General features: G+C 37.8%; 1 protein-coding gene across 6 annotated transcripts in view; it reads right to left on the reverse strand.

Moving 5' to 3' along the window:
- The window catches only part of FANCL (FA complementation group L), an 89733-nt gene extending 63471 nt beyond the window's left edge, over positions 1–26262 (reverse strand). For 2 of the 6 annotated variants that reach the window (XM_027555359.1, XM_027555357.1), the window contains exons 1-4: positions 25615–25774; positions 11428–11486; positions 9168–9228; positions 3409–3465 (exon numbers count right to left, since the gene is read on the reverse strand). In XM_027555359.1, coding sequence (XP_027411160.1) covers positions 3409–3465; positions 9168–9228; positions 11428–11486; positions 25615–25710 — 273 coding nt within the window. In that variant the 5' untranslated portion in view covers positions 25711–25774. Of the gene's footprint in view, positions 1–3408; positions 3466–9167; positions 9229–11427; positions 11487–12941; positions 12995–25614 lie in introns of all 6 variants that reach the window. The other 4 variants (XM_027555361.1, XM_027555358.1, XM_027555360.1 and 1 more) reach the window with 4 other exon arrangements.
- Positions 26263–26673: the final 411 nt, after the last annotated feature.

The following is a 26673-nucleotide window of genomic DNA, read 5'->3' on the forward strand; positions in this document are numbered from 1 at the left end:
AGAGCTTAAATTAGCTTCACAGTAAAGCCTAATGGGCCACATAGTTTTACTCTGGTTCTCTTAGTCCTATTTGTGTAGCTTATCGAAATTATGATAAAAAGCCAAAAGAAACTTTTTCAACTTTTGTCCAATGTCAAGGAGACGCAAACCAAAATGTTTCACTACCTCAACCTTTTTAAGGTTATCATGTTGTAGCCTTTGACAAAATTTACAATGAACTTTGATAACCCTCGTAACTACAGTTTACAAATTTATAAGTCAAAATTTAAACTTTAGAAAGTGACTTTTTAAATACTTTCATTTGATCCCAAACTTTTCACCAAAGCCTCTGTCATGAATATTAAAAAAAAGAATTCAGAACAAATCTAGCAAGCAAATTAAGTTCTCAATATGTGGCAGCTGCTGCTAACAATAAAGAGAAAACAGAACCACAAAGAAATAACAAAATGCTTTCAGTTGTTAGTAGAAATATAGTGGCATTGTAATTTTATAAAACAAATACAAGAAATATTTTATAGATGTGAGAAATGCATAAGTAAAACATAAAATTATAACTATGTTAATACTCAAAATGGAAAAGAAAAACTAAAAATAGAATTACCACATGATCCAACAATCCTACTCCTGGGAATTTAACCAGACAAAATTAACTCAAAAAGACACAAGCACCCTATTTTCATAGCAGCACTGTTCACAACAGCCAAAACATAGAAACAACCTAAATGTCCATCAACAGATGAATGGATACAGAAGATGTGGTACATGTATAAAATGGAGTACTACTCAACTATTAAAAAATAATAATAATGCCATTCACAGCAACATGGCTGCAAATAGAGATTATCACATTAAGTGAAGTCTAAGAAAGAGAAAGACAAATACTGTATGATATCATTTGTACGTGCAATCTACAAGCTGGCCAAAATGAACCCATCTACAAAATGGAAACAGACTCATAGACATAGAGAACAGATTTGTGCTCGCCAAGGAAGAGGGGAGGAGGGGGAGATGGCCTGGGAGTTTGGGTTTGGTAGATACAAACGATTACATTTAGAATGGACAAACGAGGTCCTACTATACAGCACAGGGAACTATATACAATATCCTGTGATTAACCATAATGGAAAAGAATATTAAAAAGAATGTATATATGTGCATAACTGAGTCACTCTGCTGTACATCAGAAACTGGCACAACACTGTAAATCAACAGTACTTCAAAAGAAATACTAGAAATGAAAACTCAGATTTAAGAGGAAAGAGATACAAGCATAAAAGTCAAACAAATAAAACCCCTATGCCAGATGTGAATTGAAAATACTGAAATGAACACAGGTAATAGCAAAGGTCTGAATAGTCAAAGCTATGGTTTCTCCAGTAATCACGTACGGATGTGAGAGGTGGACCATAAAGAAGGGAGTGCTGAGTGCTGAAGAACTGATGCTTTCAAATTGTGGTGCTGGAGAAGACTTCTGAGAATCCCTTAAACAGTAAGGAAATCAAACCAGTCAATCCTAAAGGAAATCAACCCTGACTATTCACTGGAAGGACTGATGCTGAAGATATTTTGGGCGGGTGATGTGAAGAGCAGACTCATTGGAAAAGATCCTGATGATGGGAAAGATTAAGGGCAGGGGGAGAAGAAGGTGACAGAGGATAAGATGGTTGGATGGCATCACCAACTCAACGGACCTGAGTTTGAGCAAACTCTGGCAAATAGTGAAGGACAGGGAAGCCTGGGGTGTTACAGTCCATGGGATCACCATGGACTGAAGAGTCCATGTCTGAAGAGTCAGACATGACTTAGTGCCTGAACAACAAATAGCAATGAACATGCCAGTTTCAAGACTGTGGCATCCAAATACCATTTTCTACAAAGAAACCATATCTCTTTGGTAAAACAGGATAAGTGAATGAAACTGGGGCAACTGGTGCCACAAAGCGAAGCTTATATTGTGTTAAAAGAACTCAGCAGCCAACATGAAAGGACTTATATTGACCAAAACTGGTAAAATTTAAGCATTAAAAAGAATAATAATCGCAATGGACTAAAGTTAGTCAAATACTTTAAAATACACGGGTTCATAATATTAAAAAAATCATTAGTTCCCTTTGAATTCCTAGGTACCAACTCATTATTCTTAAAATTGATTTTAAAAAAAAAAGGAAAAAAAATCAAGCACTTATCCTCATTCCAGTATGGGCAAGATCTCAAATTTACCAAATAAATGATGAGGGGAACTTCTTTTCTGTAAAATTTTCAGCTAATTAATGTAGACGATGGATTTTTAAAAATCACCATTTGCAACCCCTAACAAAACAGTGGATGTAGTTAATGACCATCACTGGAAGCTAAAATCAGTAGGTGATAGGCTGATCAGAAACTTTATATTGGATGGATCTAAACCTACTGACTAATCTTAACTCTATTAAATGAGGAACTACCACACACCATGTACCTCCTATGCAGAGTAAGAAGTATAGAGCATAAATTATTATTATCAGGAGAAATGCATGCAACTTCATTCAGACCTCTAGATTTAACTGCCAGATTACAAAAAAAAAAAAAAAAAAAGTAGAATATGATAAGAGATAGCATGAATATCTAATGAACCAAATTCAGAATGTAGGAAACCTTTTAAAATGCTCCAGTCCCCTTCTCCTAAAAAAGTAGGTAGGTAAAGAAATATCTTAGGCAAAACTTTGAATTTTGCTCATGGGTCCATGGGTATTTACTGTAGTCATCCTTCCTTTGCTAATCAAGTATCTTATGTATCCATGCATGCTAATTCGTTTCAATCATGTCCAACTCTTTGTGATCCCATGGACTGTAGCCTGCCAGGTTCCTCTGTCCATGGGAATTCTCCAGGCAAGAATACTGGAGTGGGTTGCCATGCCTTCCTCCAGGGGATTTTCCCAACCCATGTCTCTTATGTCTCCTGCATTGGCAGACAGGTTCTTTCTCACTAGCGCCACCTAGGAAGCCAATTTATGCACAGTTAACTGAATAATCAATTGTACATAACTGTATATATGTAATGAAGCTTAACAAGTTTTTCAGAAATCTGTAACTGTATATGAAATTATTTCTACATTGTACTGTATCTTTAAGAGTGATTTTTTAATCTCTGTTGATGTTACATTCTCTAACAGACCAGAAGTACACTTTATTTCTTCACCACCTGTCCAAATCTAGCGTCAAGTGTACCCATCAAATTGGTTCTTACACACAGTTCTATTCCTCTTGCAGTTCCAGAAAAGTACCATCCACATTTATGCACTAGTAAAATAAAACATTAAATGACTGAGAGTTGAGAAGTTTTAAATTCTAATGTTAGTTTTTAAAGGAATTACAAAAACACACCAGATTTACAGAGTATAATGACAGTGTTAGAAAACAAATTCTTACCAAAACCATCTTCAACTCCATCATAAAACTCACTAGATCAGGAGACTGCTGCATTCTCTAGACCAAAACATATTTTTAATTAATTTCAGTGTACAATGAATACTCCATGAACTGGAAATGGAAACTTAAGTCCATATAGATATAAAAAAAATTAACTATCTTAAAAGTATAAGAATTGAATTATTGGTCATCAACAGTATTATTTCTACCACTTTCATTCTGAAAGAGTAATTAAAGCCCTCAAATCTAATTTGGTGAGATATGCTGAATTACGTAAGCATGGCACTTATAATCTCACACATGACTCTATTTCTTCAGCACTGACTACTGTCAAGTTTAGCAAATCTAGCAAACCACAGCACTATTAAAAAAAATAGTATGACAATGTCAAGAGGAGTATAAAATATAAAAATCAGGCAAATCTATACAATTAAATCTAGTTAGAACAATGAATTAACTAATCAATAATACTGTCTATTTTAATTTTTTCTTTGACCTTAAAGACTGCCTATAGTTGTTAATTTTGTCCTTTCACAACTAACCTGTATTAATTCAAAAGGAGTCAATCTTTCAATAAGGTAAAACAGTTACAGTAATATGACAAAAAGGAAATAACTTCTGAAGTACAATGTTAAAGTGTCAGGGCTCCATTTCCTAGAAATCTTTGATTCTTAAAAGAAAATTATTATAAAATAAAAGCAAAAAAATTCTCATTAAAATTGCTCTATTAAATAAATCTACATCATTTCTCTGCTTGAAATCAAAATAATGTTATTTTTGCTACTTTTTCTAATGCACTGCACTACCACCACACAGTTCTAAAGCGTATATGTAAATCTCAGTTTTTAGAGGAGAAAAATAATAATCTAAAGTATTCAACAATACACGAGGCATATGATTCATACCTTAATGTAGCTTGGTAGGGCACATGTTTGCAGAACAAATCTTTGACTTTCCCTTCTATATATTTCCCCTGTAGTTGACTAGTGATGAGTAATAAATTATACCAAAAGTGTGCAAACTACAGCTCAGAGGCTAAATCCAGCCCAATAGCTGTTTTTATAGAGTTGTAATGAAATGCAGCCACGCCTATTCATCTACCTCTTGTCAAAGCTGCTCTGTGCTACAAGGGCAGAGCTATGTAGTCATAACTGAGATCTTAGGGTCCACACACCTGTAAAATTTACTACCTGGCCCTTCATAGAAAAGACTGCTGACCACACCTCCCACTTTGACTCACATTTAATGAAGTTAAAAATGATACCAGGAAAGAATAGTAACGTTCACCTGGACTTTGGAATAAAACAAAGACTAAAACTAATACTGGGTTCTACAGTATTGGAGGGCAGGGGGGGAGATACATAATTGGGACTTTTTCTAGGAACTCTCTTGGTGAATTTGTGGAGAAAAACTTAGGAATCTTAAGTCTTCATTAAGAGTTTTTCTTCCAGCTATTTAGCTACCTCATTAGATTCATTTCTTAAACTTTAGCATACAACATAGTCTCAGTGAAACGGGAGGGGACGGTGGAGAGAACACAAAGAGAAATCATTTAAACATTCCCTTAAACATATGCTGTAAATTATATTGCCAGCAATGACAGTCTACTTTCTACAAATCAAACAATTTCCTGTATTTCTTTGTGGTTCAGTACTGCTTTAAGTGAGAGTAACTGTCATTGTCATTTACCATAGATAATAACCTGCTTTAAGATAGAGAAAACAGATCAGGAAAAACACACAAATTAATAAACCATTAAAAGAAAGGCAGTTCTATTTACATCTACTTTTCTACGAGAGGTTTTTCATTATTTTCAATTGCTTCAGTAACTGATTTGCTTGTTTCTCTAATCTTTAAAAGAATTTTCAGGTAGAGGAACCTAAACATTACGAATAACTGAATTTGGGTGGGGATGTGGATAAAGTGGGTGAAGGGTGTCAAAAGCATAAACTTATAAATTAAAAAAATAAATAAAAAGTAACTAAATAAATCCTGCCTATATTTCATCTATGCTGCCTTTACATCTACTCTTATTACCTACGCATACATGATCCTAAGTGATTTCCACCCCACTTTTTTGTAGCTAATCTTGAACTACAATCACATTTTTGCCACAGATAACCTACAACTCCTAAATGAGTCCTGGGATAATTTTGGTATCACTGCTATTCAGGAAGAGAGAGTGAATGCATTTGAAGGCCCTGAAGTTCCAAGCATGGAAATAAAGTTTCAACACAAATGCTACCGGGAAATGTGCTGAGGATTTTAGACAGAAAATATTTTACATAAAATATGGCTCCTTAAAATGCTTGATAGAGAAAAAGCCTACAGAATTCAGCAACAACTAAACCAGTGTGTTATATAACACTTTGCAAAATAGGTTTTAAAAAGAGCATATTTAGTAACTTCCTAACCTCACTTGGCAAAATGGTTGTCTGGAAAGGCCTTAAAAATGGCTGACAAAAGATGAGAAGCGAAAGGCAAAGGAGAAAAGGAAAGATATACCCATTTGAATGCAGAGTTCCAAAGAACAGCAAGGAGAGATCAGAAAGCCTTCCAAAGGGATCAGTGCAAAGAAATAGAGGAAAACAATAGAATGGGGAAGACTTGAGATCTCTTCAAGAAAATTAGATACCAAGGGAACATTTCATGCAAAGATGGGCACAATAAAGGACAGAAATGGTATGGACCTAACAGAAGCAGAAGCTATTAAGAAGAGATGGCAGGAATACACAGAAGAACTATACAAAAAAGATCTTCATGACCAAGATAACCATGATGGTGGGCTCACTCACCCAGAGCCACACTTCCTGGAATGTGAAGTCAAGCAGGCCTTAGGAAGCATCACTACGAACAAAGCTAGTGGAGGTGATGGAATTCCAGGTGAGCTATTTCAAATTCTAAAAGATGATGCTGTCAAAGTGCTGCACTCAATATACCAGCAAATTTGAAAACCCCAGCAGTGGCCACAGTACTGGAAAAAGTCAGTTTTCATTCCAATCCCAAAAAAAGGCAATGCCAAAGAATGTTCAAACTACCTCACAATTGCCCTCATCTCACACGCCAGCAAAGTAATGCTCAAAATTTGCCAAGCCAGGCTTTAACAGTACATGAACCACGAACATCCAGATGTTCAGCTGGTTTTAGAAAAGGCAGAGCAACAAGAGATCATATTGCCAACATGCGTTGGATCATAGAAAAAGAAAAAGAGTTCCAGAAAAACATCTACTTCTGCTTTATTGACTATGCCAAACCTTTTGACTGTGTGGATCACAACAAACTGTGGAAAATTCTGAAAGAGATGGGAATACCAGACCACCTTACCTGCCTCTTGAGAAATCTGTATGCAGGTTAAGAAGCAACAGTTAGAACTGGACATGGAACAACAGACTGGTTCCAAATCAGGAAAGGAGTATGTCAAGGCTGTATACTGTCACCCTGCTTATTTAACTTATATGCAAAGTACATCATGAGAGACATTGGACTGGATGAAGCACAAACTGGAATCAAGATTTCCGGGAGAAATTTCAATAACCTCAGATATGCCAATGACAGCACCCTTATTGCAGAAAGTAAAGAACTAAAGACCCTCTTGATGAAAGTGATCCACACAGTCAAAGGCCTTGGCATAGTCAATAAGGCAGGAGTAGACGTCTTTTAGGAACTCTCTTGCCTTTTCTATGATCAAGTGGATGTTGGCAATTTGATCTCCGGTTCTTCTGCCTTTTCTAAAACCAGCTTGAACATCTGGAAGTTCACAGTTCACGTATTGCTGAAGCCTGGCTTGGAGAATTTTGAGCATTACTTTGCTAGCGCTTGAGATGAGGGTCAATTGTGAGGTAGTTTGAACATTCTTTGGCATTGCCTTTCTTTGGGATTGGAATGAAAACTGACCTTTTCCAGTACTGTGGCCACTGCTGAGTTTTCCAAATCTGCTGGTGTATTGAGTGCAGCCCTTTCACAGCATCATCTTGTAGGATTTGAAATAGCTCACCTGGAATTCCATCACCTCCACTAGCTTTGTTTGTAGTGATCTTCCTAAGATCCACTTCAGTTCACATGCCAGGATGTGTGGCTCTAGGTGAGTGATCCCATCAACGTGGTTATCTGGGTCGTGAAGATCTTTTTCATACAGTTCTTCTGTGTATTCTTACCACCTCTTTTTAATAGCTTCTGCTTCTGTTAGGTCCATACCATTTCTGTCCTTTATTGTGCCCATCTTTGCATGGAATGTTCCCTTGGTATCTCTAATTTTCTTGAAGAGATCTCAAGTCTTCTCCATTCTATTGTTTCCCTCTATTTCTTTGCACTGATCACTGAGGAAGGCTTTCTGATCTCTCCTTGCTATTCTTTGGAACTCTGCATTCAAATGGGTATATCTTTCCTTTTCTCCTTTGCTTTTCGCTTCTCTTCTTTTCACAGCTATTTGTAAGGCCTCCTCAGACAACCATTTTGCCTTTTTGCAATTCTTTTTCTTGGGGATCGTCTTGATTTCTGCCTTCTGTACAATGTCACGAATCTTCACCATAGTTTTTCGGTCTCTCTGTCCTTCAGATCTAATCCCTTGAATCTATTTCTCACTTCCACTGTATAACTGTTGGGGATTTGATTTAGGTCATACCTGAATGGTTTAAAGGTTTTCCCTTCTTTCTTCAATTTAAGTCTGAATTTGGCAATAAGGAGTTCATGATCTGAGCCACAGCTTCCGGTCTTTTTTGCTGACTGTATAAGGGCTTCTCCATCTTTGGCTGCAAAGTATATAATCAATCTGTTTTTGGTATTGACCATCTGGTGACATCCATGTGTAGAGTTTTGTCTTGTGTTTTTGGAAGAGGGTGTTTGCTATGACCAGTGTGTTCTCTTGGCAAAACTCTATTAGCCTTTACCCTGCTTCATTCTGTACTCCAAGGACAAATTTGCCTGTTACTCTCTTAACTTCCTACTTTTGTATTCCAGTCTCCTATAATGAAAAGGACATCCTTTTTGGGTGTTATTTCTAGAAGGTCTTGTTGGTCTTCATAGAACCATTCAACTTCAGCTTCTTTAGCATAACTGGTTGGGGCATAGACTTGGATTACTGTGATACTGAATGGTTTGCCTTGGAAACGAACAGATTTCATTCTGTCGTTTTTGAGAATGCATCCAAATACTGCATTTCAGACTCTTGTTGACTATGATGGCTACTCCATTTCTTCTAAGGGATTCTTGCCCACAGTAGTAGATATAATGATCTGAGTTAAATTCACCCATTCCAGTCTATTTTAGTTCACTGATTCCCGAGGTTCACTCTTGCCATCTCCTGTTTGACCACTTCCAATTTGCCTTGATTCATGGACCTAACATTCCAGGTTCCTATCAATATTGCTCTTTACAGCATAAGACTTTACTTCCATCACCAGTCACATCCACAACTGAGTGGTGTTTTTGCTTTGACTCCGTCTCTTCATTCTTTCTGGAGTTACTTCTCCACTGACCTTCAAAAGCATATTGGGCACCTACCGACCTGGGGAGTTCATCTTTCAGTGTCCTATCTTTTTGCTTTTTCATACTGATCTTGGGGTCTCAAGGCAAAAATACTGAAGTGGTTTGCCATTCCCTTCTCCAGTGGACCACATTTTTTCAGAACTCTCCACCATGACCCATCCATCTTGGGTGGCCCTACACAGCATGGCTCATGAGTTAGACAAGGCTGTGGTCCATGTGATCAGATTAAGTAACTGCCCTCACTTAAAACAAAGCTTTTAACAAAAAGGACTTACCTGTTGTACTATGTGATGATATCCATTAAGTGCTGTTTTCAGCTGCCAACTACATAGTAATCTAAAATTTTAATGGAACAAAATGGTTTGTTCACTGTTTAGAATTAAAAGGAAAAAACATTTGTATGCCAACTCTAATATGTACATACATACAAAAGAATGACATAAACATAATTCTGACAAGTTAATAAAATTTTTACCGCTAGTACTGTTGAAACTCATGTCTTCAAACTGTTGGTACTAACTTTATTTCAAAATATAAATGACTGCAATCAGCAAATGACATGCAAACATACAGTACGTTTTTTTTAATTTTAACATATCCAAAGCAATGTTTTCTTGAACTGGATTCTTTTCCAAGGTAGGTTAAATAAAACCAATAGTTTTGATCATAATTTACAGAACTTGTATTTGAGAAACCAAATGCATTATAACAATCTGTGTTTGCTCTGGCTTAGTCGTGTCTGACTCTTCGAGACTTCGTGAACTGTAGCCCCATAGGCTCCTGTGTCCATTATAACAATCTAATCTTAAATTCCAGATTAAGGACATACATACTTTTAACTGTGTAAGTAGTGATAAATAATGTTCATCTATCTACCGGCTCACCCTCAGCTGCATTCTTAACACTGTTAGGTAACTCTTCTAGAAATGCTTTTACTACCTAGAAGTAGAAAGTCTGAGTTTTCTCAACCATGGTCTTTTCAAACCATCATGACTGTCCTTTTCTGGTCTGCTAACCTGCATCCTCTCTGCTATCTCCTATCACAGGGGCAGAATAGCTCATTCGACTGCCCATGGGAAACCCCATCTTCAAATATACTTTCCACCTCCTGCCACCAACTCAGTCACATCAATTCACTAATTACTCCTTTACTGTGGTATCCTTACTCTCCGCTAGCATTTTTTCCTCTGTAACTTGTTTGAGCAAATCTTCTTTTTAAGAAAACACATAATTATAACTCTTCCTTGACTGCACACCTTTCTATAGCCACTCCTGTTCTTCAAGTAGTTTTTACTGTTTACATTTCCTTTCTACCCACTCCAAAAACCCCAGTACAAGCCGACTTCAACCACTACATGAAACGTGCAATCTAACCTGACCCCTTTGCAACACTAAGCACTGTTAACCACTGACTTTTAAGCTGCTCTTTCTTTGATTTCAGAAATAACTGTCCAGGTTTTCCTGTTAAATCTGGTCAATACTTCGTCTTCTTTCAAGGTCTTCTTTATTTACCACACCTTTAAATATTGTTATGCCCTCAAGATTATGTTACTAGCTTTCTCTTCTCACTCTATCCATGCAGGAAAACCTATCCACATTCATGGCCCTAAATCCCATGCCTACTGTGACTTCTACACACATCTCCACTCCAAGCTTCATGCTTAAGTTCCCCACCAAAACACTGCTACTGCTGCTGCTGCTGCTGCTGCTGCTGCTAAGTCGCTTCAGTCGTGTCCAACTCTGTGCGACCCCATAGACAGCAGCCCACCAGGCTCCTCCGTCCCTGGGATTCTCCAGGCAAGAACACCGGAGTGGGTTGCCATTTCCTTCTCCAACCAAAACACTGCTACCTACTAAAATCTCCTCTTCATACTTCACATCTGATATGCCTTAAAACAATTCCCCTTCAACTTCTTCCATCTGTGACTTCTTCTCTAGTTTAGTGATCTGAGTTAGGAATTTGCAAAGAATCCTCCACTCCTCTCCCCCTCTTATCTCCCACTTCTGATCAGTCACAAAATCCTGTCAGTTCTACTCATAACTGTCTCTGGATTCTTCTTCCCTTCCTACCCTCAGAAAAATTTTGGAGCAGAAATTAGATTTTGGGTGCTACCTAAATTTCTATTCTCATCTCTTGACATTCCTTGAAGGGCTGTCAATACCTATAGCCCATGTTGACACCTAATTTCTATCAGGGCAGAACTGATGCTGTGGGGCTTCCCATGCCTGAACATACACATAATTAACATCAGTCAAAAGTTGGAAACAAAGTTTTCTAATTATTTTCTATTCTCCAAATATTTTCACTTGTTGTTTACTGATTTAAATAAAAAGTAAATTAGACTGTTTTGCTGTTGAAGAGCACTTCAACACCACAGAAAATCATTTAAAAAGCACACTGATTGGCAAAAATCAGAAATGCTTCTGGTTAACTAATTAATAAACAGAACTCTAACAAACAGAATCAGCTTATACAGATGTGACTGCCCATCCCGCCAAGATGCCTGTAGAGTATATAACAAAACACCATATTACCTGGCATTCCTCAGCTGCAAATCTTTGGGCAGCAATAGTCTCAGGTGGAAATCTCTTCCCTGTGGAAAATATTAAAAAGGTGTGAACTCAAATTAAGAGAAGTCAATCAGAGTCACATAAAAAAGGCAACATTTTCCTGTATTTTCTAAAAGGTATCAACTTTATTCAAATACTTGTTAAAATATAAGCAACAAAACAGTGCATTTAAGGGAAAATAACTCAAAAATATGTCAGAAACTTTTGTGATTACTGGGTAATCAAAACACTGAGACAGGATTTTGTTTTTAAAGAAAAAGTCATTCACATAAATAAGAAATACTAACAAATTGTTATGCAGACATAAAGGAGAAAGTTAAATGTTATTTCTCAGGGAAAAAATTCAAGAAAAAAGAAATTCCTTCAAACTGATCTGAATATAGAAGGAAAAAACATGACATACCCCATATTTGTAGTGTTCCAAATTTTAATAAAGTGAAAATATATTTAAATAATCTTAATATACAAACATCAGAGAAATATTTTCATAAATCAGAGTATATTTAGTTCTCCCACACTTGCAGACCTTTAATAAATAAAATCCTTGAAACACTGTTACTTATTTTAATTTAAATATTCATTAACTATAATCTGAAAAAACTAAATTTTACTTAAAAGTCTTTCTAAGGAACAAAGGACAGTTCTCTGAGAAATATACTGTTCTACTTTCTTGAGAAAGTGAATGGGAAAGCAGCTTAAACTTTGTACCTTAAATAGCATAATACACATGAAATCTAAGCAAAGGTAAGCAGAAAAAGACAAACAGAAATATAATCTTTTACTCCAACAGTATAAAATGAAAAAGAGTAATAAAATTCTTGAAAAACAATTACCACGAGAATTTTATCAGAATCTCCCTCAAAGCAGTTTCAAAAATAGAGGAACACAATTAAATGTACCCCATAACCTTTACTTTCATGGTAATACTGCAGTTCTGACTTTCATTACATTTAAATGTCCTTTAAAAAAATGAAACAAAATGTACTACTGACCTTTTCAAAAGGTCAAGTAACAATAATTCACTATTTCATTAAACCACTAAAAAGTATTATGTAGTAACCTTAACCTAACTTTATAGACATCCCACACATAGGTGTAAGAACAATCTGGAACTCAAAATTTACATGAAAAATAGTTACGTAAAATAATAAAATTCCAAAGTCCCTAATTTGCAAAATCCAACCATTTTAAAAGTCAAATGCCATGTCACATGCCATAATACTTTAAAATTATCTTTTTTTAGTTAAATCATAGAAAAAAAAATACGTCAACTGCTCTCATGAAGAATTTCCAAATTTACAGCAAACAAAAGTATCGACAGTTGTCTAAATCTGAATCTCTCTACATACCATTCCCAAAAAATATGTACATCAAAATTAAGAGCAAATAGAACCACAAAAATCCCCTGTCTTAGGCAGAGGCAGAAGAAAGAGAACAGTATAAACTTCAAAACTGCCTCTAAGAAGAAAAATACAAACCACTTTCCAGTGCCTTCCATCCTGGGGCTCCTACATCAAGTCCTTTGAGAGAGCTAGGGGATTCAGGAAATTAAAAAAAAAAAAAAAACAGAAAACAGAAGAAGGGATTAGATTATGTGTGAAAAATAAAGAATTAGCAACATAAAAGTCAAGGATCTCATCTTGGATAAGAACTGTAAAAGCAGAAGATGGTAAAAGGGCTATCCTTTGGAAACAGTGTTAGGAGGAAAAAGTACCAACTATGGGAAACTGAGGGTCTTACATAACATTAAAAATGCTGGATTCTTCCTACAACACTACCAAAAAAAAACCATCCATCAAGTAAACTACATTTTGCAGACAGAAGAGAATACTTTTTTTAATTAGAGTATAGTTGCTTTACACTGCTGTATCAGTTTCTGCTGTACAGCAAAATGAATCAGCCATACATACACATATATTCCTTCTTTTTTGATTTCCTTGCTATGTAGGTCAAAAGAGGGTATTCTTGAGGAATTTAACAAATTACTGCAGCCAACGGTTGACAAACACAAAGATAATGTCTCCATCAATGATAAGCTCAGTTTAGTTCAGTAGCTCAGTCATGTTTGACTCTTTGCTACCCCATCACCAATCCCCAGAGCTTGCTCAAACTCATGTTCATTGACTTGATGATGCCATCCAACCATCTCATCCTCTGTCATCCCCTTCTCCTACTGCCTTTAATCCTTCCCAGCATCAGGATCTTTTCCAGTGAGTCAGTTCTTTGCATCAGGTGGCCAAAATATTGTAGTTTCAGCTTCAGCATCAGTCCTTCCAATGAAAATTCAGGAATGATTTCCTCTGGGATGGACTGGTTGGATCTCCTTGCAGTCCAAGAGACTATCAAGAGTCTTCTCCAACACCACAGTTCAAAAGCATCGATTCTTCGGCACTCAGCCAAAGTTTATAATCCAACTCTCACATCCATACATGACTACTAGAAAAACCATGGCTTTGACTAGATGGACCTGTGTTGGCAAGTAATGCCTCTACTTTTTAAGATGCTGTCTAGGTTTGTCATAGCTTTTCTTCCAAGGAGCAAGCGTCTTTTGATTTCATGGCTGCAGTCACCATCTGCAGTGATTTTGGAGCCCAAAAAAATAAAGTCTGCCACTGTTTCCACTGTTTCCCCATCTATTTGCCACAAAGTGATGGGACCAGATGCCATGATCTTAGTTTTCTGAATGCTGAGTTTGAAGCCAACTTTTTCATTCTTCTCTTTCACTTTCATCAAGAGGCTCTTTAGTTCTTTGCTTTCTGCCATAAGGGTGGTGTCATCTGCATATCTGAAGTTATTGCTATTTCTCCCAGCAATCTTTGATTCCAGGTTGTGCCTCATCCAGTCCAGCATTTCATATGATGTACTCTGCATATAAGTTAAATAAGCAGGGTGACAATATACAGCCTTGATGTGCTCCTTTTCCTATTTGGAACCAGTCTGTTATTCCATGTCCAGTTCTAACTGTTGCTTCTTGACCTGCATACTACTATGACCTGCTAAGCTACTATGAGACAAAAACAAAATGTGGAGAGAGAGGTGGGAGGGGGATTCAGGATGGAGGGGACATTATGTATACCTATGGCTGATTCACACTGATGTATGGCAAAAACCATCACAATACTGTAAAGTAGTTGTCCTCCAAATAAAATAAATATATAAATTTTTAAAAAATAAGAACTGAGACATTTCAGGTGATGACAATCCCTCAACGTAAACAAAAACCACAAGGCATAAACAAATTACAATACTGAATTAAACGTTATTTGGTGACTATTTGCACCCAGATTCAGAAATTTTAAAACCTCATAACAGAAACTGAAGAGAAAAAAAAGACAAAATAATATTAAAATGGAAGGATAAATTAAGAGCTGTTCAAAGAAGAATAGAGTAAAATTAAAATTTCTTACCTTTCAAGACAAAAAAGTAAGAAAATGACCAAATGAGAAAAAATTAAAGACCACCTGAGAGCAGCAACTGAAGCGGAACACAAGCAAAAAAAAAAAAAAAAAAAAAACCAATAAGAAAAAGATCAAATAACATATGGGAAATAGAATAATACTGGCACCAGACATCTTAAAACAAGACTTTAAAAAGCCACAGTGGAACAAACTTTTAATAATGTGAGTGAAAATGCTCACTTAATAATATATAATTCAGTATTCCTTTGAGAAACTGAAAGGGAATGCCCTTTAGTTTATACAATGGAACAACAGGGAAGGATTTACCTTCCCATGTTAACCAAAAGATTGGACAAAATATCTGAAACAATGATTTTTAGACATCAAACAACAGGCAGCACAGGACAATGACCCCTGAAAGAAGGGAAACAAAGGAGAAAAGTCTCTGTAATTGGCCAGCCTGGAGAATTTTCAGGCTGCACAGCAAGGACGAAGAACCAAATAGAGCCTAACATTTTCTATTATTTGAGAAGACAGGCCTGAGTAAGGGGAGGCCAAGGCATGTAGAGTTTACAAGATACAGTACAAAAGAGGAGAGAAATACATGGAGAAAAATTACACAGAGAATAATTCTACAGAACTTCAGAGAATTCCTAAAAAGTGTTCTTCCGCTGAGTACTGATTGCCACAGGATGTGAGACTACCTAAAGACGGAGAGATAAGAGAATACCTCGAGGCACTCACACAAAGCTAAAAGAAATCATGTTCTAACCAACCAGAGTGGAAAATCTTGTACTATAAGAGCTACTAAACAGTACTCTTAAGACTGTTGTCTCAGTGGTACAACCAAATCTCTAGGCTCAAGTCTGTTCTGTTTCAGCTTAACAAAGCTTAAAAGTAAACCTTGGAAAGATTTGCTGTTTCCAAGTAATTTAATGGTTGTCATTGAGTCACTAAGTTGTGCCCAACTCCTTGCAACCCCATGAACTACAACATGCCAGGCTTACCTGTCTTTCACTATCTTCCAAAATTTGCTCAAACTCACGTCCACTGAGTCGGTGATGCCATCCAACCATCTCTACTTGTTGCCCCTGTCTCTTCCTGCTCTCAATCTTTCCCAGCATCAAGGTCTTTTACAATGAGTTGGTTCTTTGAAATCAAGAATATTTAAGAGAACAAAAAACTTCATACAACCAGTGGAATGCACAATGTATGTCAACCAATCAAAACATACCAGGTATGCAAAGAAGCAAGAAAATAAGATTAAAAAGAGAAAAATCAAGAGAAACAAATATAAAAATGGCAGATAATAGAGCTTCCCCTCCCATACTTAAGCAGTTATAACTGTATTATGTATGTTCAAGAAGGTAGAGGAAAGCATCAGTATGCTAAACAAACACAAAAAAACCCCAAAAAGACTCAAGTTGAAGAGATGAAAAATACAATGTCTGAGATGAAAAATATGTTACAATGCAGTTATTAACAGCAGATTAAACATTGAAAAAAATATATTTGTGTACCTGAAAACACAGAAGTAGAACATCCAAAGAAAGCAGAGAAACTGACTGAAAAAAAGAAAAAAAAAAAAAAAAATCAACAAATTATGGAAAAACTTAGAGTGGCTTAATGTGCATGTATTTGGAATCCCCAACATAGGAAGCATGAAGGAACAAAAAACTTTGAAGAAATAATGGCTGAAGTTTTTCCAAATTAAATGAAAATACAGATCCAAAAAGCACAATAAACCCTATGAAGGAAAAACATGAAGAAAACTACACCAAGGAACATCACAAATTGACAGAAACCAGTGAGAAAAATGTTAACAGCCAAAGAAAAACAATATACTTACAGAGGATCAAAGATAAAAAGTACAGATTTCTCATACACAATAAAACAAGACAATGAAACAAAACTGCCAAAGCACTAAAACGAAAAGTCAACCTAGAACTTTATACCCAGTGAAAGTATCTTTCAAAAGGCCAAATAAACAATTTTTGAGACATAAAACAGCTAAAGAATTCATGACTAGCAGACAGGCACTATAAGAAATGTTAAAGGAACAAGTTTAGGAAGAAAGTAAATGAGTCCACTGGTAGCAAGGGCTTGGACATGACTGAGTGACTGAACAACAATAACGACAGAATAAAACAAGATGGAAATCTGGATACAGAACAAAGAGTATCAGAAACAGTAAATATATAGATAAATATAAAAGACTTTTTTCTTATTTTTTAAAATCTCTTTAAAGCATAATTAATTGTGCCAAAGCTGGAATAACTTAAGCAACAAATAATGTAGTGCTAGAATATAATTCAAAATATAAAATATCTGTATGTCCATACTGATATAAATGATTGAATTAAGAAATGGAGAAATTAATCTCCCATACAGAAAAATTCCAGATAAATTACAACTGACTCTTGAACAACATGAGTTTGAATTGTTCAGGCCCACTTATACATAGATTTTTTTTTTTTTTTTACAGTAACTACATACTGTAGTACTATACAATCTGCACTTGGCTGATTTCACAGATGGATTTTCAAGCCCACAAGGTTTAGCACACTTAAGCTTTGCGTTATTCAAGGGTCAACTGTATATAGATACTCCACTTGAAAAGGGAGGCAGTATAATTCCCCACTTTTTTTTTTCTTTTTTCTTTTTATTTGTTTTAATTGGAGGCTAATTATTTTACAATATTATATTGGTTTTGCCATACATCAACATGAATCCACCACAGGTGTAAGGGCTGCTCTTAGTGACTTCTTCCAAAGAATACAGTATGGAAAGGGGTGGGAAAAAAAGTGACTTCCCAGTAGAGAAACCTACAAACACAACTTCAGCCAAGTGATCAAAGTCAACATCAACAGTCATAAATCATGTTGACAATATGTACCCCTAATATGATGTGATGAAATGGTATCTAAACTTCACGATGTTTCTCTCAAAAACCCATAAAGCCTAATCATGAGAAAAAAAGGCAAATCCTAGTAGAGCAGTGTCCTACAATAAACTTGACTAGAATTCCTCAAAGGGTCATTTCATAATCATAAAGGAGTCAGAGTCATCAAAGACAAGGAAGGTCTAAGAAATTATCAGCTCAGAGAAGCCTTCATGGCAAATAAATGGGGAAACATTGGAAACAGTGAGAGACTTTATTTTGGGGGGCTTCAAAATCACTGCACTTGGTGACTGCAGCCATGAAATTAAAAGACACCTGCTCCTTGGAAGAAAACCTATGACAAATCTAGACAACATATTAAAAAGCAGAGACATTACATTGCCGACAAAGGTCCACCTAGTCAAAGCTATGGTTTTTCCAGTAGTCATGTGTGAATGTGAGAATTGGACTATGAAGAAAGCTGGTGGCTGAAGAATTGATGCTTTTGAACTATGGTGTTGGAGAAGACTCTTGAGAGTCTCTTGGACTGCAAGGATATCCAACCAGTCCATCCTAAAGGAAATCAGTTCTAAATATTCATTGGAAGGACAACACAAAAGACGACTCTACACGTGGACATCACCAGATAGCCAAAACCGAAATCAGACTGATTAGATTCTTTGCAGCCAAAGATGCAGAAGCTTTATACAGTCACCAAAAACAAGACCGGGAGCTGACTGTGGCTCAGATCATGAACTGCTTATTGCCAAATTCAGACTTAAATTGAAGAAAGTAGGGAAAACAACTAGACCACTCAGGTATGCGCTAAATCAATTCCCTAACAGGAAGTGAGAAATAGATTTAAGGGACTAGATCCAATAGACAGAGTACCTGATGAACTATGGACATAGGTTCGTGACATTGTACAGGAAACAGGGCTCAAGACCATCCCCCCCAAAAAATGCAAAAAAACAAAATGGCTGTCTGAGAAGTACTTACAAATAGCTGTGAAAAGAGGAGAAGCAAAAAGCAAAAGAGAAAAGGAAAGATATACCCATTTGAATGCAGAGTTCCAAAGAATAGCAAGGAGAGATAAGAAAGCCTTTCTCATCAAGCAATGCAAAGAAATAGAGGAAAACAATAAAATGGGAAAGACTAGAGATCTCTTTAAGAAAATTAGAGATACCAAGGGAACATTTCATGCAAAAATGGGCTCAATAAAAGACAGAAATGGTATGGACCTAACAGAAGCAGAAGATATTAAGAAGAGGTGGCAAGAATACACAGAAGAACTATACAAAAAAGATTTTCATGACCCAGATAATCACCATTGTGTGATTACTCACCTAGAGCAAGACATCCCGGAATGTGAAGTCAAGTGGGCCTCAGAAAGCATCACTATGAACAAAGCTAGTGGAGGTGATGGAATTCCAGTTGAGCTATTTCAAGTCCTAAAAGATGACTGTGTGAAAGGGCTTCACTCAATATGTTAGCACATTTGGAAAACTCAGCAGTGGCCACAGGACTGGAAAAGGTCAGTTTTCATTTCAATCCCAAAGAGCAATGCCAAAGAATGCTCAAACTAGCACACAATTGCACTCATCTCACACGCTAGTAAAGTAATGCTCAAAATTCTCCAAGCCAGGCTTCAACAGTACGTGAAATGTGAACTTCCAGATGTTCAAGTTGGTTTTAGAAAAGGCAGAGGAACCAGAGATCAAATTGCCAACATCTGCCGGATCATCAAAGAAGCAAGAGAGTTCCAGAAAAAATCTATTTTTGCTTTATTGACTATGCCAAAGCCTTTGACTGTGTGGATCACAAGAACCTGTGGAAAATTCTGAAAGAGATGGGAATACCAGATCATCTGACCTGCCTCCTGAGAAATGTGAATGCAGGTCAAGAAGCAATAGCTAAAAGTGGACATGGAACAAAAGACTGTTTCAAACAGGAAAAGGAGTAAGTCAAGGCTATATATTGTCATTCTGCTTATTTAACTTATATACAGAGTACATCATGTGAAATGCTGAGCTGGAGGAAGCACAAACTGGAATCAAGATTGTCAGGAGAAATATCAATAACCTCAGATATGCAGATGACACCACTCTTATGGCAGAAAGTGAAGAAGAACTAAAGGGCCTCTTGATAAAAGTGAAAGAGGAGAATGACAAAGTTGGCTTAAAGCTCAACATTCAGAAAAGTAAGATCATAGCATTCAGTGCCATCACTTCATGGCAAATAGATGGGGAAACAATGGAAACAGTGGCAGACTTTATTTTGGGGAGCTCCAAGATCACTGCAGATGGTGATTGCAGCCATGAAATTAAAAGATGCCTACTCCTTGGAAGGAACCAACCTAGACAGCATGTTAAAAAGCAGAGACATCACTTTGTCAACAAAGGTCCATCTAGTCAAGGCTATGGTTTTTCCAGTAGTCATGTATGGATTTGAGAGTTGCTCTATAAAGCAAGCTGAGGGCCAAGGAACTGATGCTTTTGAACTGTGGTGTTGGAGACGACTCTTGAGAGTCCCCTGCACTGCAAGGAGATCCAACCAGTCCATCCTAAAGGAGATCAGTCCTGGGTGTTCACTGGAAGGACTGATGTTGAAGCTTAAACTCCTTTGGCCACCTAATGTGAAGAGCTGAGTAATTTAAAAAGACTCTGATGCTGGGAAGGATTGAGGGCAGGAGGAGAAGGGGATGACAGAGGATGAGATGGCTGGATGGCATCACCAACTCGATGGACATGAGTTTGGGTAAATTCCGGGAGCTGCTGATGGACAGGGAGACCTGGCGTGCTGTGCTTCATGGGTTGCAAAGAGTTGGACAAGACTGAGCAACTAAACAAACTGAATGCAGTTGGAAATTTCAATGCCCTCTTTTATTAACTGAGCAACTACAGAAACTCAGTAAGGAGATACAAAACTTGAATAGCATTATGAACCAATCTGACCTGACATTTATAGAACACTCTACCCAACAGCAGCATAATATACATCTTTCCAAGTATACACAGAACATTTACCAAAATAAACCATATTCTACACCATAAAGTGCGATCCAATTATTATTAAATTTAACAGAATTCATATTATATAAATAATATTGTATCTACACTACAAAAGAAAAAGGTCTCATTATCAAAGACCTAATCTTCCACCTAAACAAATTAGGAAATTTAAGATCAGGAATCAACGAAACAGAAACAGAAAATATCAGAGAAAAATAAAAAATCAAAGAAGGTTCTCTGAAGAAATCAGTAAGACTTACAGATATCCAAATCCATCAGGAAAAAGAAGAGAGACACACACAAAATACCAATATCAGGAATGGACATGAGAGCTATCTATATAGTATATTCATAATTTCTTTGCCACTTCTACCTTAAAGCATTGGTGCCTCATCTCCTTTTAATATGAATCAGATTTGAGACCTTGCTTCTAACAAACAGAATAAAACAGAAATAAATGTGTAACTTTAGAGGCTGGGAGAGAAAAAGCAAGGTGCAGCTTTCTGCTTAACTTCTCTATCAGTCACTCAGGGGGAAGACAGCTGCCCTGTTGTGATGACAGTCAAACAACACTATGAGAGGTCCACATGTGAGGAACTGAGGCCTCTATCAACAGCAGTAAAAAACTGAGGCCTCTAATCTATAACTAGTCAAGGCTATGGTTTTTTCATACATCCACATGTATGGATGTGAAAGTTGGACTGTGAAGAAAGCTGAGCGCCGAAGAATTGATGCTTTTGAATTATGGTGCTAAAGAAGACTCTTGAGAGTCCCTTGGACTGCAAGGAGATCCAATCAGTCCATTCTGAAGGAGATCAGTCCTCGTGTTCTTTAGAAGGAATGATGCTAAAGCTGAAACTCCAATATTTTGGCCACTTCATGCAAAGAGTTGGCTCATTGGAAAAAACTCTGATGCTGGGAGGGATTGGGGGCAGGAGGAAAAGGGGATGACAGAGGATGAGATGGCTGCATGGCATCACTGACTGGATGGACATGAGTGTGGGTGAACGCCGGGAGTTGGTGATGGACAGGGAGGCCTGGCATGCTACGATTCATGGAGTCGCAAAGAGTCCGACACGACTGAGCGACTGCACTGAACTGAACTGAATCTATAGCTGTGTGAATAAACAAACTTGGCAGCAAAATTTTCTAGCTCTAGTCAAGTTTTTAGATAACAGACATCCTGGCCAACATCTTCACTGCAATCTCAGGAGAAACACTGATCCAAGATCATCCAGCTGCTGCTGCTGCTAAGTCACTTCAGCCATGTCCAACTCTGTGCAACCCCGTAGATGGCAGCCCACTAGGCTCCCCCACCCCTAGGATTCTCCAGGCAAGAACACTGGAGTGGGGTGCCATTTCCTTCTCCAATGAATGAAAGTGAAAAGTGAAAGTGAGGTAGCTCAGTCGTGTCTGACTCTTCGAGACCCCATGGACCGCAGCCTACCAGGCTCCTCCGTCCATGGGATTTTCCAGGCAAGAGTACTGGAGTAGGGTGCCATAACCTTCTCTGTCATCCAGCTGAGTCATTGATCCACAAAAATTCCTTATCCACAGAAAAGGTGAGATAATTTAATGTCTGTTGTTTTAAAGCACTAAGGTGTGGAACAGTCATATACAGCAAAAGGCAACCAAAATAGGGAGCATCATTACAGATCCCAAAGCCATTAAAAGGATAATAAGAAAATATCATAAACTTTTAAACCAATAAATTCAAAAATCTAGATGAAAATCTTCAAAGGAAACAAACTACCAAAGCTTACTCAAGGGGAGATAAAGAATCTGATAACAGAGAAAACACCTTTTAATCACACACAGATCACCCACAAATAAATAAAATCTTATTTTTACAATCGTCACTGTTTATTCACAATGCAATAAAACCAGAAATAGCAAATTAAAATGAAAAAAAAAATTCCATGAGAAAAATTTTAGATCTTCTATTAAATAACTCCCAGGTGCAGGGGAACTACAAATTAAAATTAAGTTCTAAAAAATAAAACATACATGTTAGCATCTACAGGATACCTTTAAAACGGTAATGAGGGGAAAATGCAGATTGTTAAAAACACATCAAGAAAAATATTCTCTCACTGGCCAAATCTGGAATAATTTAAACATCAAATAGGAAAGAAAGGATTATAATCCATTAGATAAATTACTTTTTAAATCCATAAGCCTGATATAAATAAATGGTAAAGGGAAAGTCACTCTATCACAGAACGCCAATTAATAAATATAGAAGAAAATCATCATTGGGAAACATCAATTAACTGACTGGAACAAGAGTCAATGGCTGCTACAATGGAGGTGGTGGGGAGGGAAAAGAGTTTGATGTCTCAAAGTAGCTTCCTCTAAGTCCTTAATAATTACAAGAGGAAAATCTGGCAGATGCCACCTTAAACCTGTGATCAGAGATAACATCATCAATAATGAGACCTGCTGACATCCCACGCCCTAAAAAGGATACGATATTCTTTCTGTGGCATGTGTGTCAGAACTGCATAACCTGAATTTAACGATGAGGAAAAGAGTCAAATCTAAACTGAGGGACATTCTACCTAATGACCAGCCTGTACCCCAAAAATGTCAAGTTCATGGAAAACAAAGGAAGACTAAGGAACTACTCCAGATTAAAGAGACAGGACAACTAAATATAATGTGACATTTTACATCAGATGGTTAGGGGCTGGGAAGGGGTATAAAAAACATAACTGGCAAGAGTAAAAAAAATCTGAATTTGGACTCCAGATTAGATAATGGTATTATATGATGATAAAATTTCCTGATTTTGATAATGGTACTGAGGCTATGTTATGGGTGTGTCCTTGTCATGAAATACACACTTAAGTATTTAGGAATACAGGAGCACTGTGTCTGCAACTTAATCTCAAACTGTTCAGGGAAATAATGTGTGTACACACCCACCCACATACACAGACTCAGAATAAATCAAATGACACAAATAGAAAATAGTGAATCTCCTCACATGTATACACAAATTTTTCCTACATCCTTGCTATTTTTCTGTAAATTTGAAATTATACACAAGACAAACATTTTTAGAAAAACCATGCTTCACCAAAACAATGTTAAATAAGATCTTCAGGTTAGGAGTTCAACAAGCTGCTTAAGCCAAGTAAAATGAAAATTGTAGCAAGGATCCTAATAAAATTTCATCTAATCTGACTACTGATGGCTACATGTTTTCTAAGAAGCTTCAGCAGATACAAGCAATATCTCTTCAACTTTTCTAAATGTTGTGAAAGTTTTCAACTCGGTAATTCAAGACCAATACTTCCAACTGGGGAAGGAAAAGGTGGATTAACTTTATTCCAGAAGTAACAACGAAATTTAACCTTTCGTGATGAAAACTACTTTCTGTGATGGTCACAATGAATTTGAAAACAAATGAAGTTCAAGTGTGTGGTCTATAATCTTTTCTTAATCTTGGGGTCGCAGTCGGACACGACTGAGCGACTGAACTGAACTACAGCTAATATTCTTAGGAATAGGTAAAATCTTCATTTAGCATGTGAATTTAAATAATTCACTCAATATTCTTGATTGTGTTTTGAGGAAACTTCGAAACATGTGGTAATTGCTAGAACATGGCCCCTATCCTCAAAAAAATACGTGCGCTAGTTGGGGAGAGGGCCAATTTGTCCAGAAAGCAAAGTCGATACTCAGAATTCTAACCTAAGGTAGCTTAGTAGAGGAGGAAAACCTACGAGTGGCATTAGATATACTGAGTTTAAAGGAGTCTGTTGCGATCAAGGACAAGTAACTTAATCCCCCCCAATTCCCCATGCCGTGATTTACTCAACAATAAAACGAGAAAAAAAAAATTTTTTTTTCTGCTTCAAAAGACTGAGGATTAGGCGAGATATTGTAGCTGGAAAGCGCTTTGTAAAACTTCAAAGCCCTACACGTGTTTACTATGTGTAATAAACTCTACAAGAGAGGCCACCTGGAATCGGCAAAGGTAATTCGGTTGTCATGCTGCTGCTGCTGCTGCTAAGTCGCTTTAGTCGTGTCCGACTCTGTGCGACCCCATAGACGGCAGCCCAGCAGGCTTCCCCATCCCTGGGATTCTCCAGGCAAGAACACTGGAGTGGGTTGCCATTTCCTTCTCCAATGCATGAAAGTGAAAAGTGAAAGTGAAGTCGCTCAGTCGGGTCTGACTTCTAGACCCCATGGACTGCAGCCTACCAGGCTCCTCCGTCCATGGGATTTTCCAGGCAAGAGTACTGGAGTGGGGTGCATTGCCTTCTCCGCCGTTGTCGTGAGTTCCTACAAAATACCGCAACTGGATGTGCTCTGGTACACTGGATTTGGCAGAGAGCTAAAATGAGGTTCTCCCCAAAAATGTTCTTTCTGCAGGAAATACCAATATAATGAGAGAGCGCAGACACCCCTCTGAATGGCCTCCAACCTTCGCGGGGCTGGGCGAATGTTAACTATCGCGGCAAGCAAAAACTGACCAATTTTTTCAAAACGTGAAACGTGCGACCAACGCTAACTTAGGAGCCGGGCAGAGAGGGGCGGGGACGAGGGGGCGTGGCCCGCAGCCGGTTTCCCCCCCGCCCCCAACGCTCCACTCTCCTCGCGCGCGCGGAACTGTTGGCGTCTCCTGTAGGCGGTTACCCCGGCCCAGGAGTGCAAACGGCGGCGAGGAACGGATTTCCAGCAACAGCCCACAATTCTCAAACTTCTACTCTCCGAGGAGCCCTCGCGGGCCACCCTTCTCAAAAACCGCAAGTCCGATTCCCCTAACCCTTCAGGTCACAGACTTCCACCGCCCGGGCTGCGCCGCCGAAGGAAAGCTCTCCGAACGAAAGAGCATCAGCCGGGCGAATACCTGAGCCGAAATGAAGCCTTCATACACGGTTTTCGACCGGTTCTGGGGCAGAAAGAGCGGAAACTGGCGCAGCAGGGTCGCTTCCGTCTCCGCCATAGCTCGCGGTCCGTGGCAACGTTGGGGTACTGGCGGCCGCTGGTCCTGCACATGCGCAGTCTTGCCTGCGCCTTGGGCTCCGAGAGACGTACATCCGCGCGTTTGGCGGGAAGTCTCGAGCTTTCCCTGGGCAAAAATCAAGGTCCGGTGGTAGTCGGGATGCCTGGGCTCAGCTCCAGCCAGAGTAAATTCGGCTCAGCAGGAGGCAGCATTGAACCCAACGCGAGGCAGGAGGAAAGATTGTTTTCTGAACCTGACCGAACCTGATCATTCTAGCTTTGATTGTCCCAAGAACCGTGTTGGATGTTTATATTAATCCAAACTCAAGGCTCAACACCAGGCTTCTAGTGGGTTACACTTGCGAATATCTAAGGCAAAACAGGAGGGGAAATTGCTAATGGACTTGAGGAACCGAATTTAATTTTTCTTTAACAATCCTTTCTATGTGCCGTGCTAAGCCACTTAAGTCGTGCCACTTAAGTAGGACTAACACAAAGATTATGTGACCCTATGGACTGTGGCCAGCCAGGCTTCTCTGTCCCTGGGATTCGCCAGGCAAGGATACTGGTATACATATTTCTAACTCAGGAATGGTACTTATCCATTCCTTCTTTTTTTTTATTTTTACTAAGGGGTGATTAATTAAGGAACTTAATATTTACTGCACATTTGATTTCAATCAATATTCAATGCAATATTCAATATTGCAATCAATACAATCAATATTCAGTCAATTCAGTATTAAATATTGTATTTTTGAACCCTTGTATTTGCTAAACGTCATTGCAGTAGGCTACAGGTTGTGCAAAAATGAGTAAGATTCACACCCAAACGTTTTGATTGCCCTCAAAATCGGATGACACTTTTTCAAGACTCTTAGTTTGACAAGAATTGTAAGTTTTCTGGATGCTTAGAGAAAACGTTAGCAATGTAAATATAAATTACTCTAAAGCAGTGGCTTTC

This window comes from Bos indicus x Bos taurus, chromosome 11, assembly GCF_003369695.1.
Source record: "Bos indicus x Bos taurus breed Angus x Brahman F1 hybrid chromosome 11, Bos_hybrid_MaternalHap_v2.0, whole genome shotgun sequence".
Lineage (NCBI taxonomy): Eukaryota > Metazoa > Chordata > Mammalia > Artiodactyla > Bovidae > Bos > Bos indicus x Bos taurus.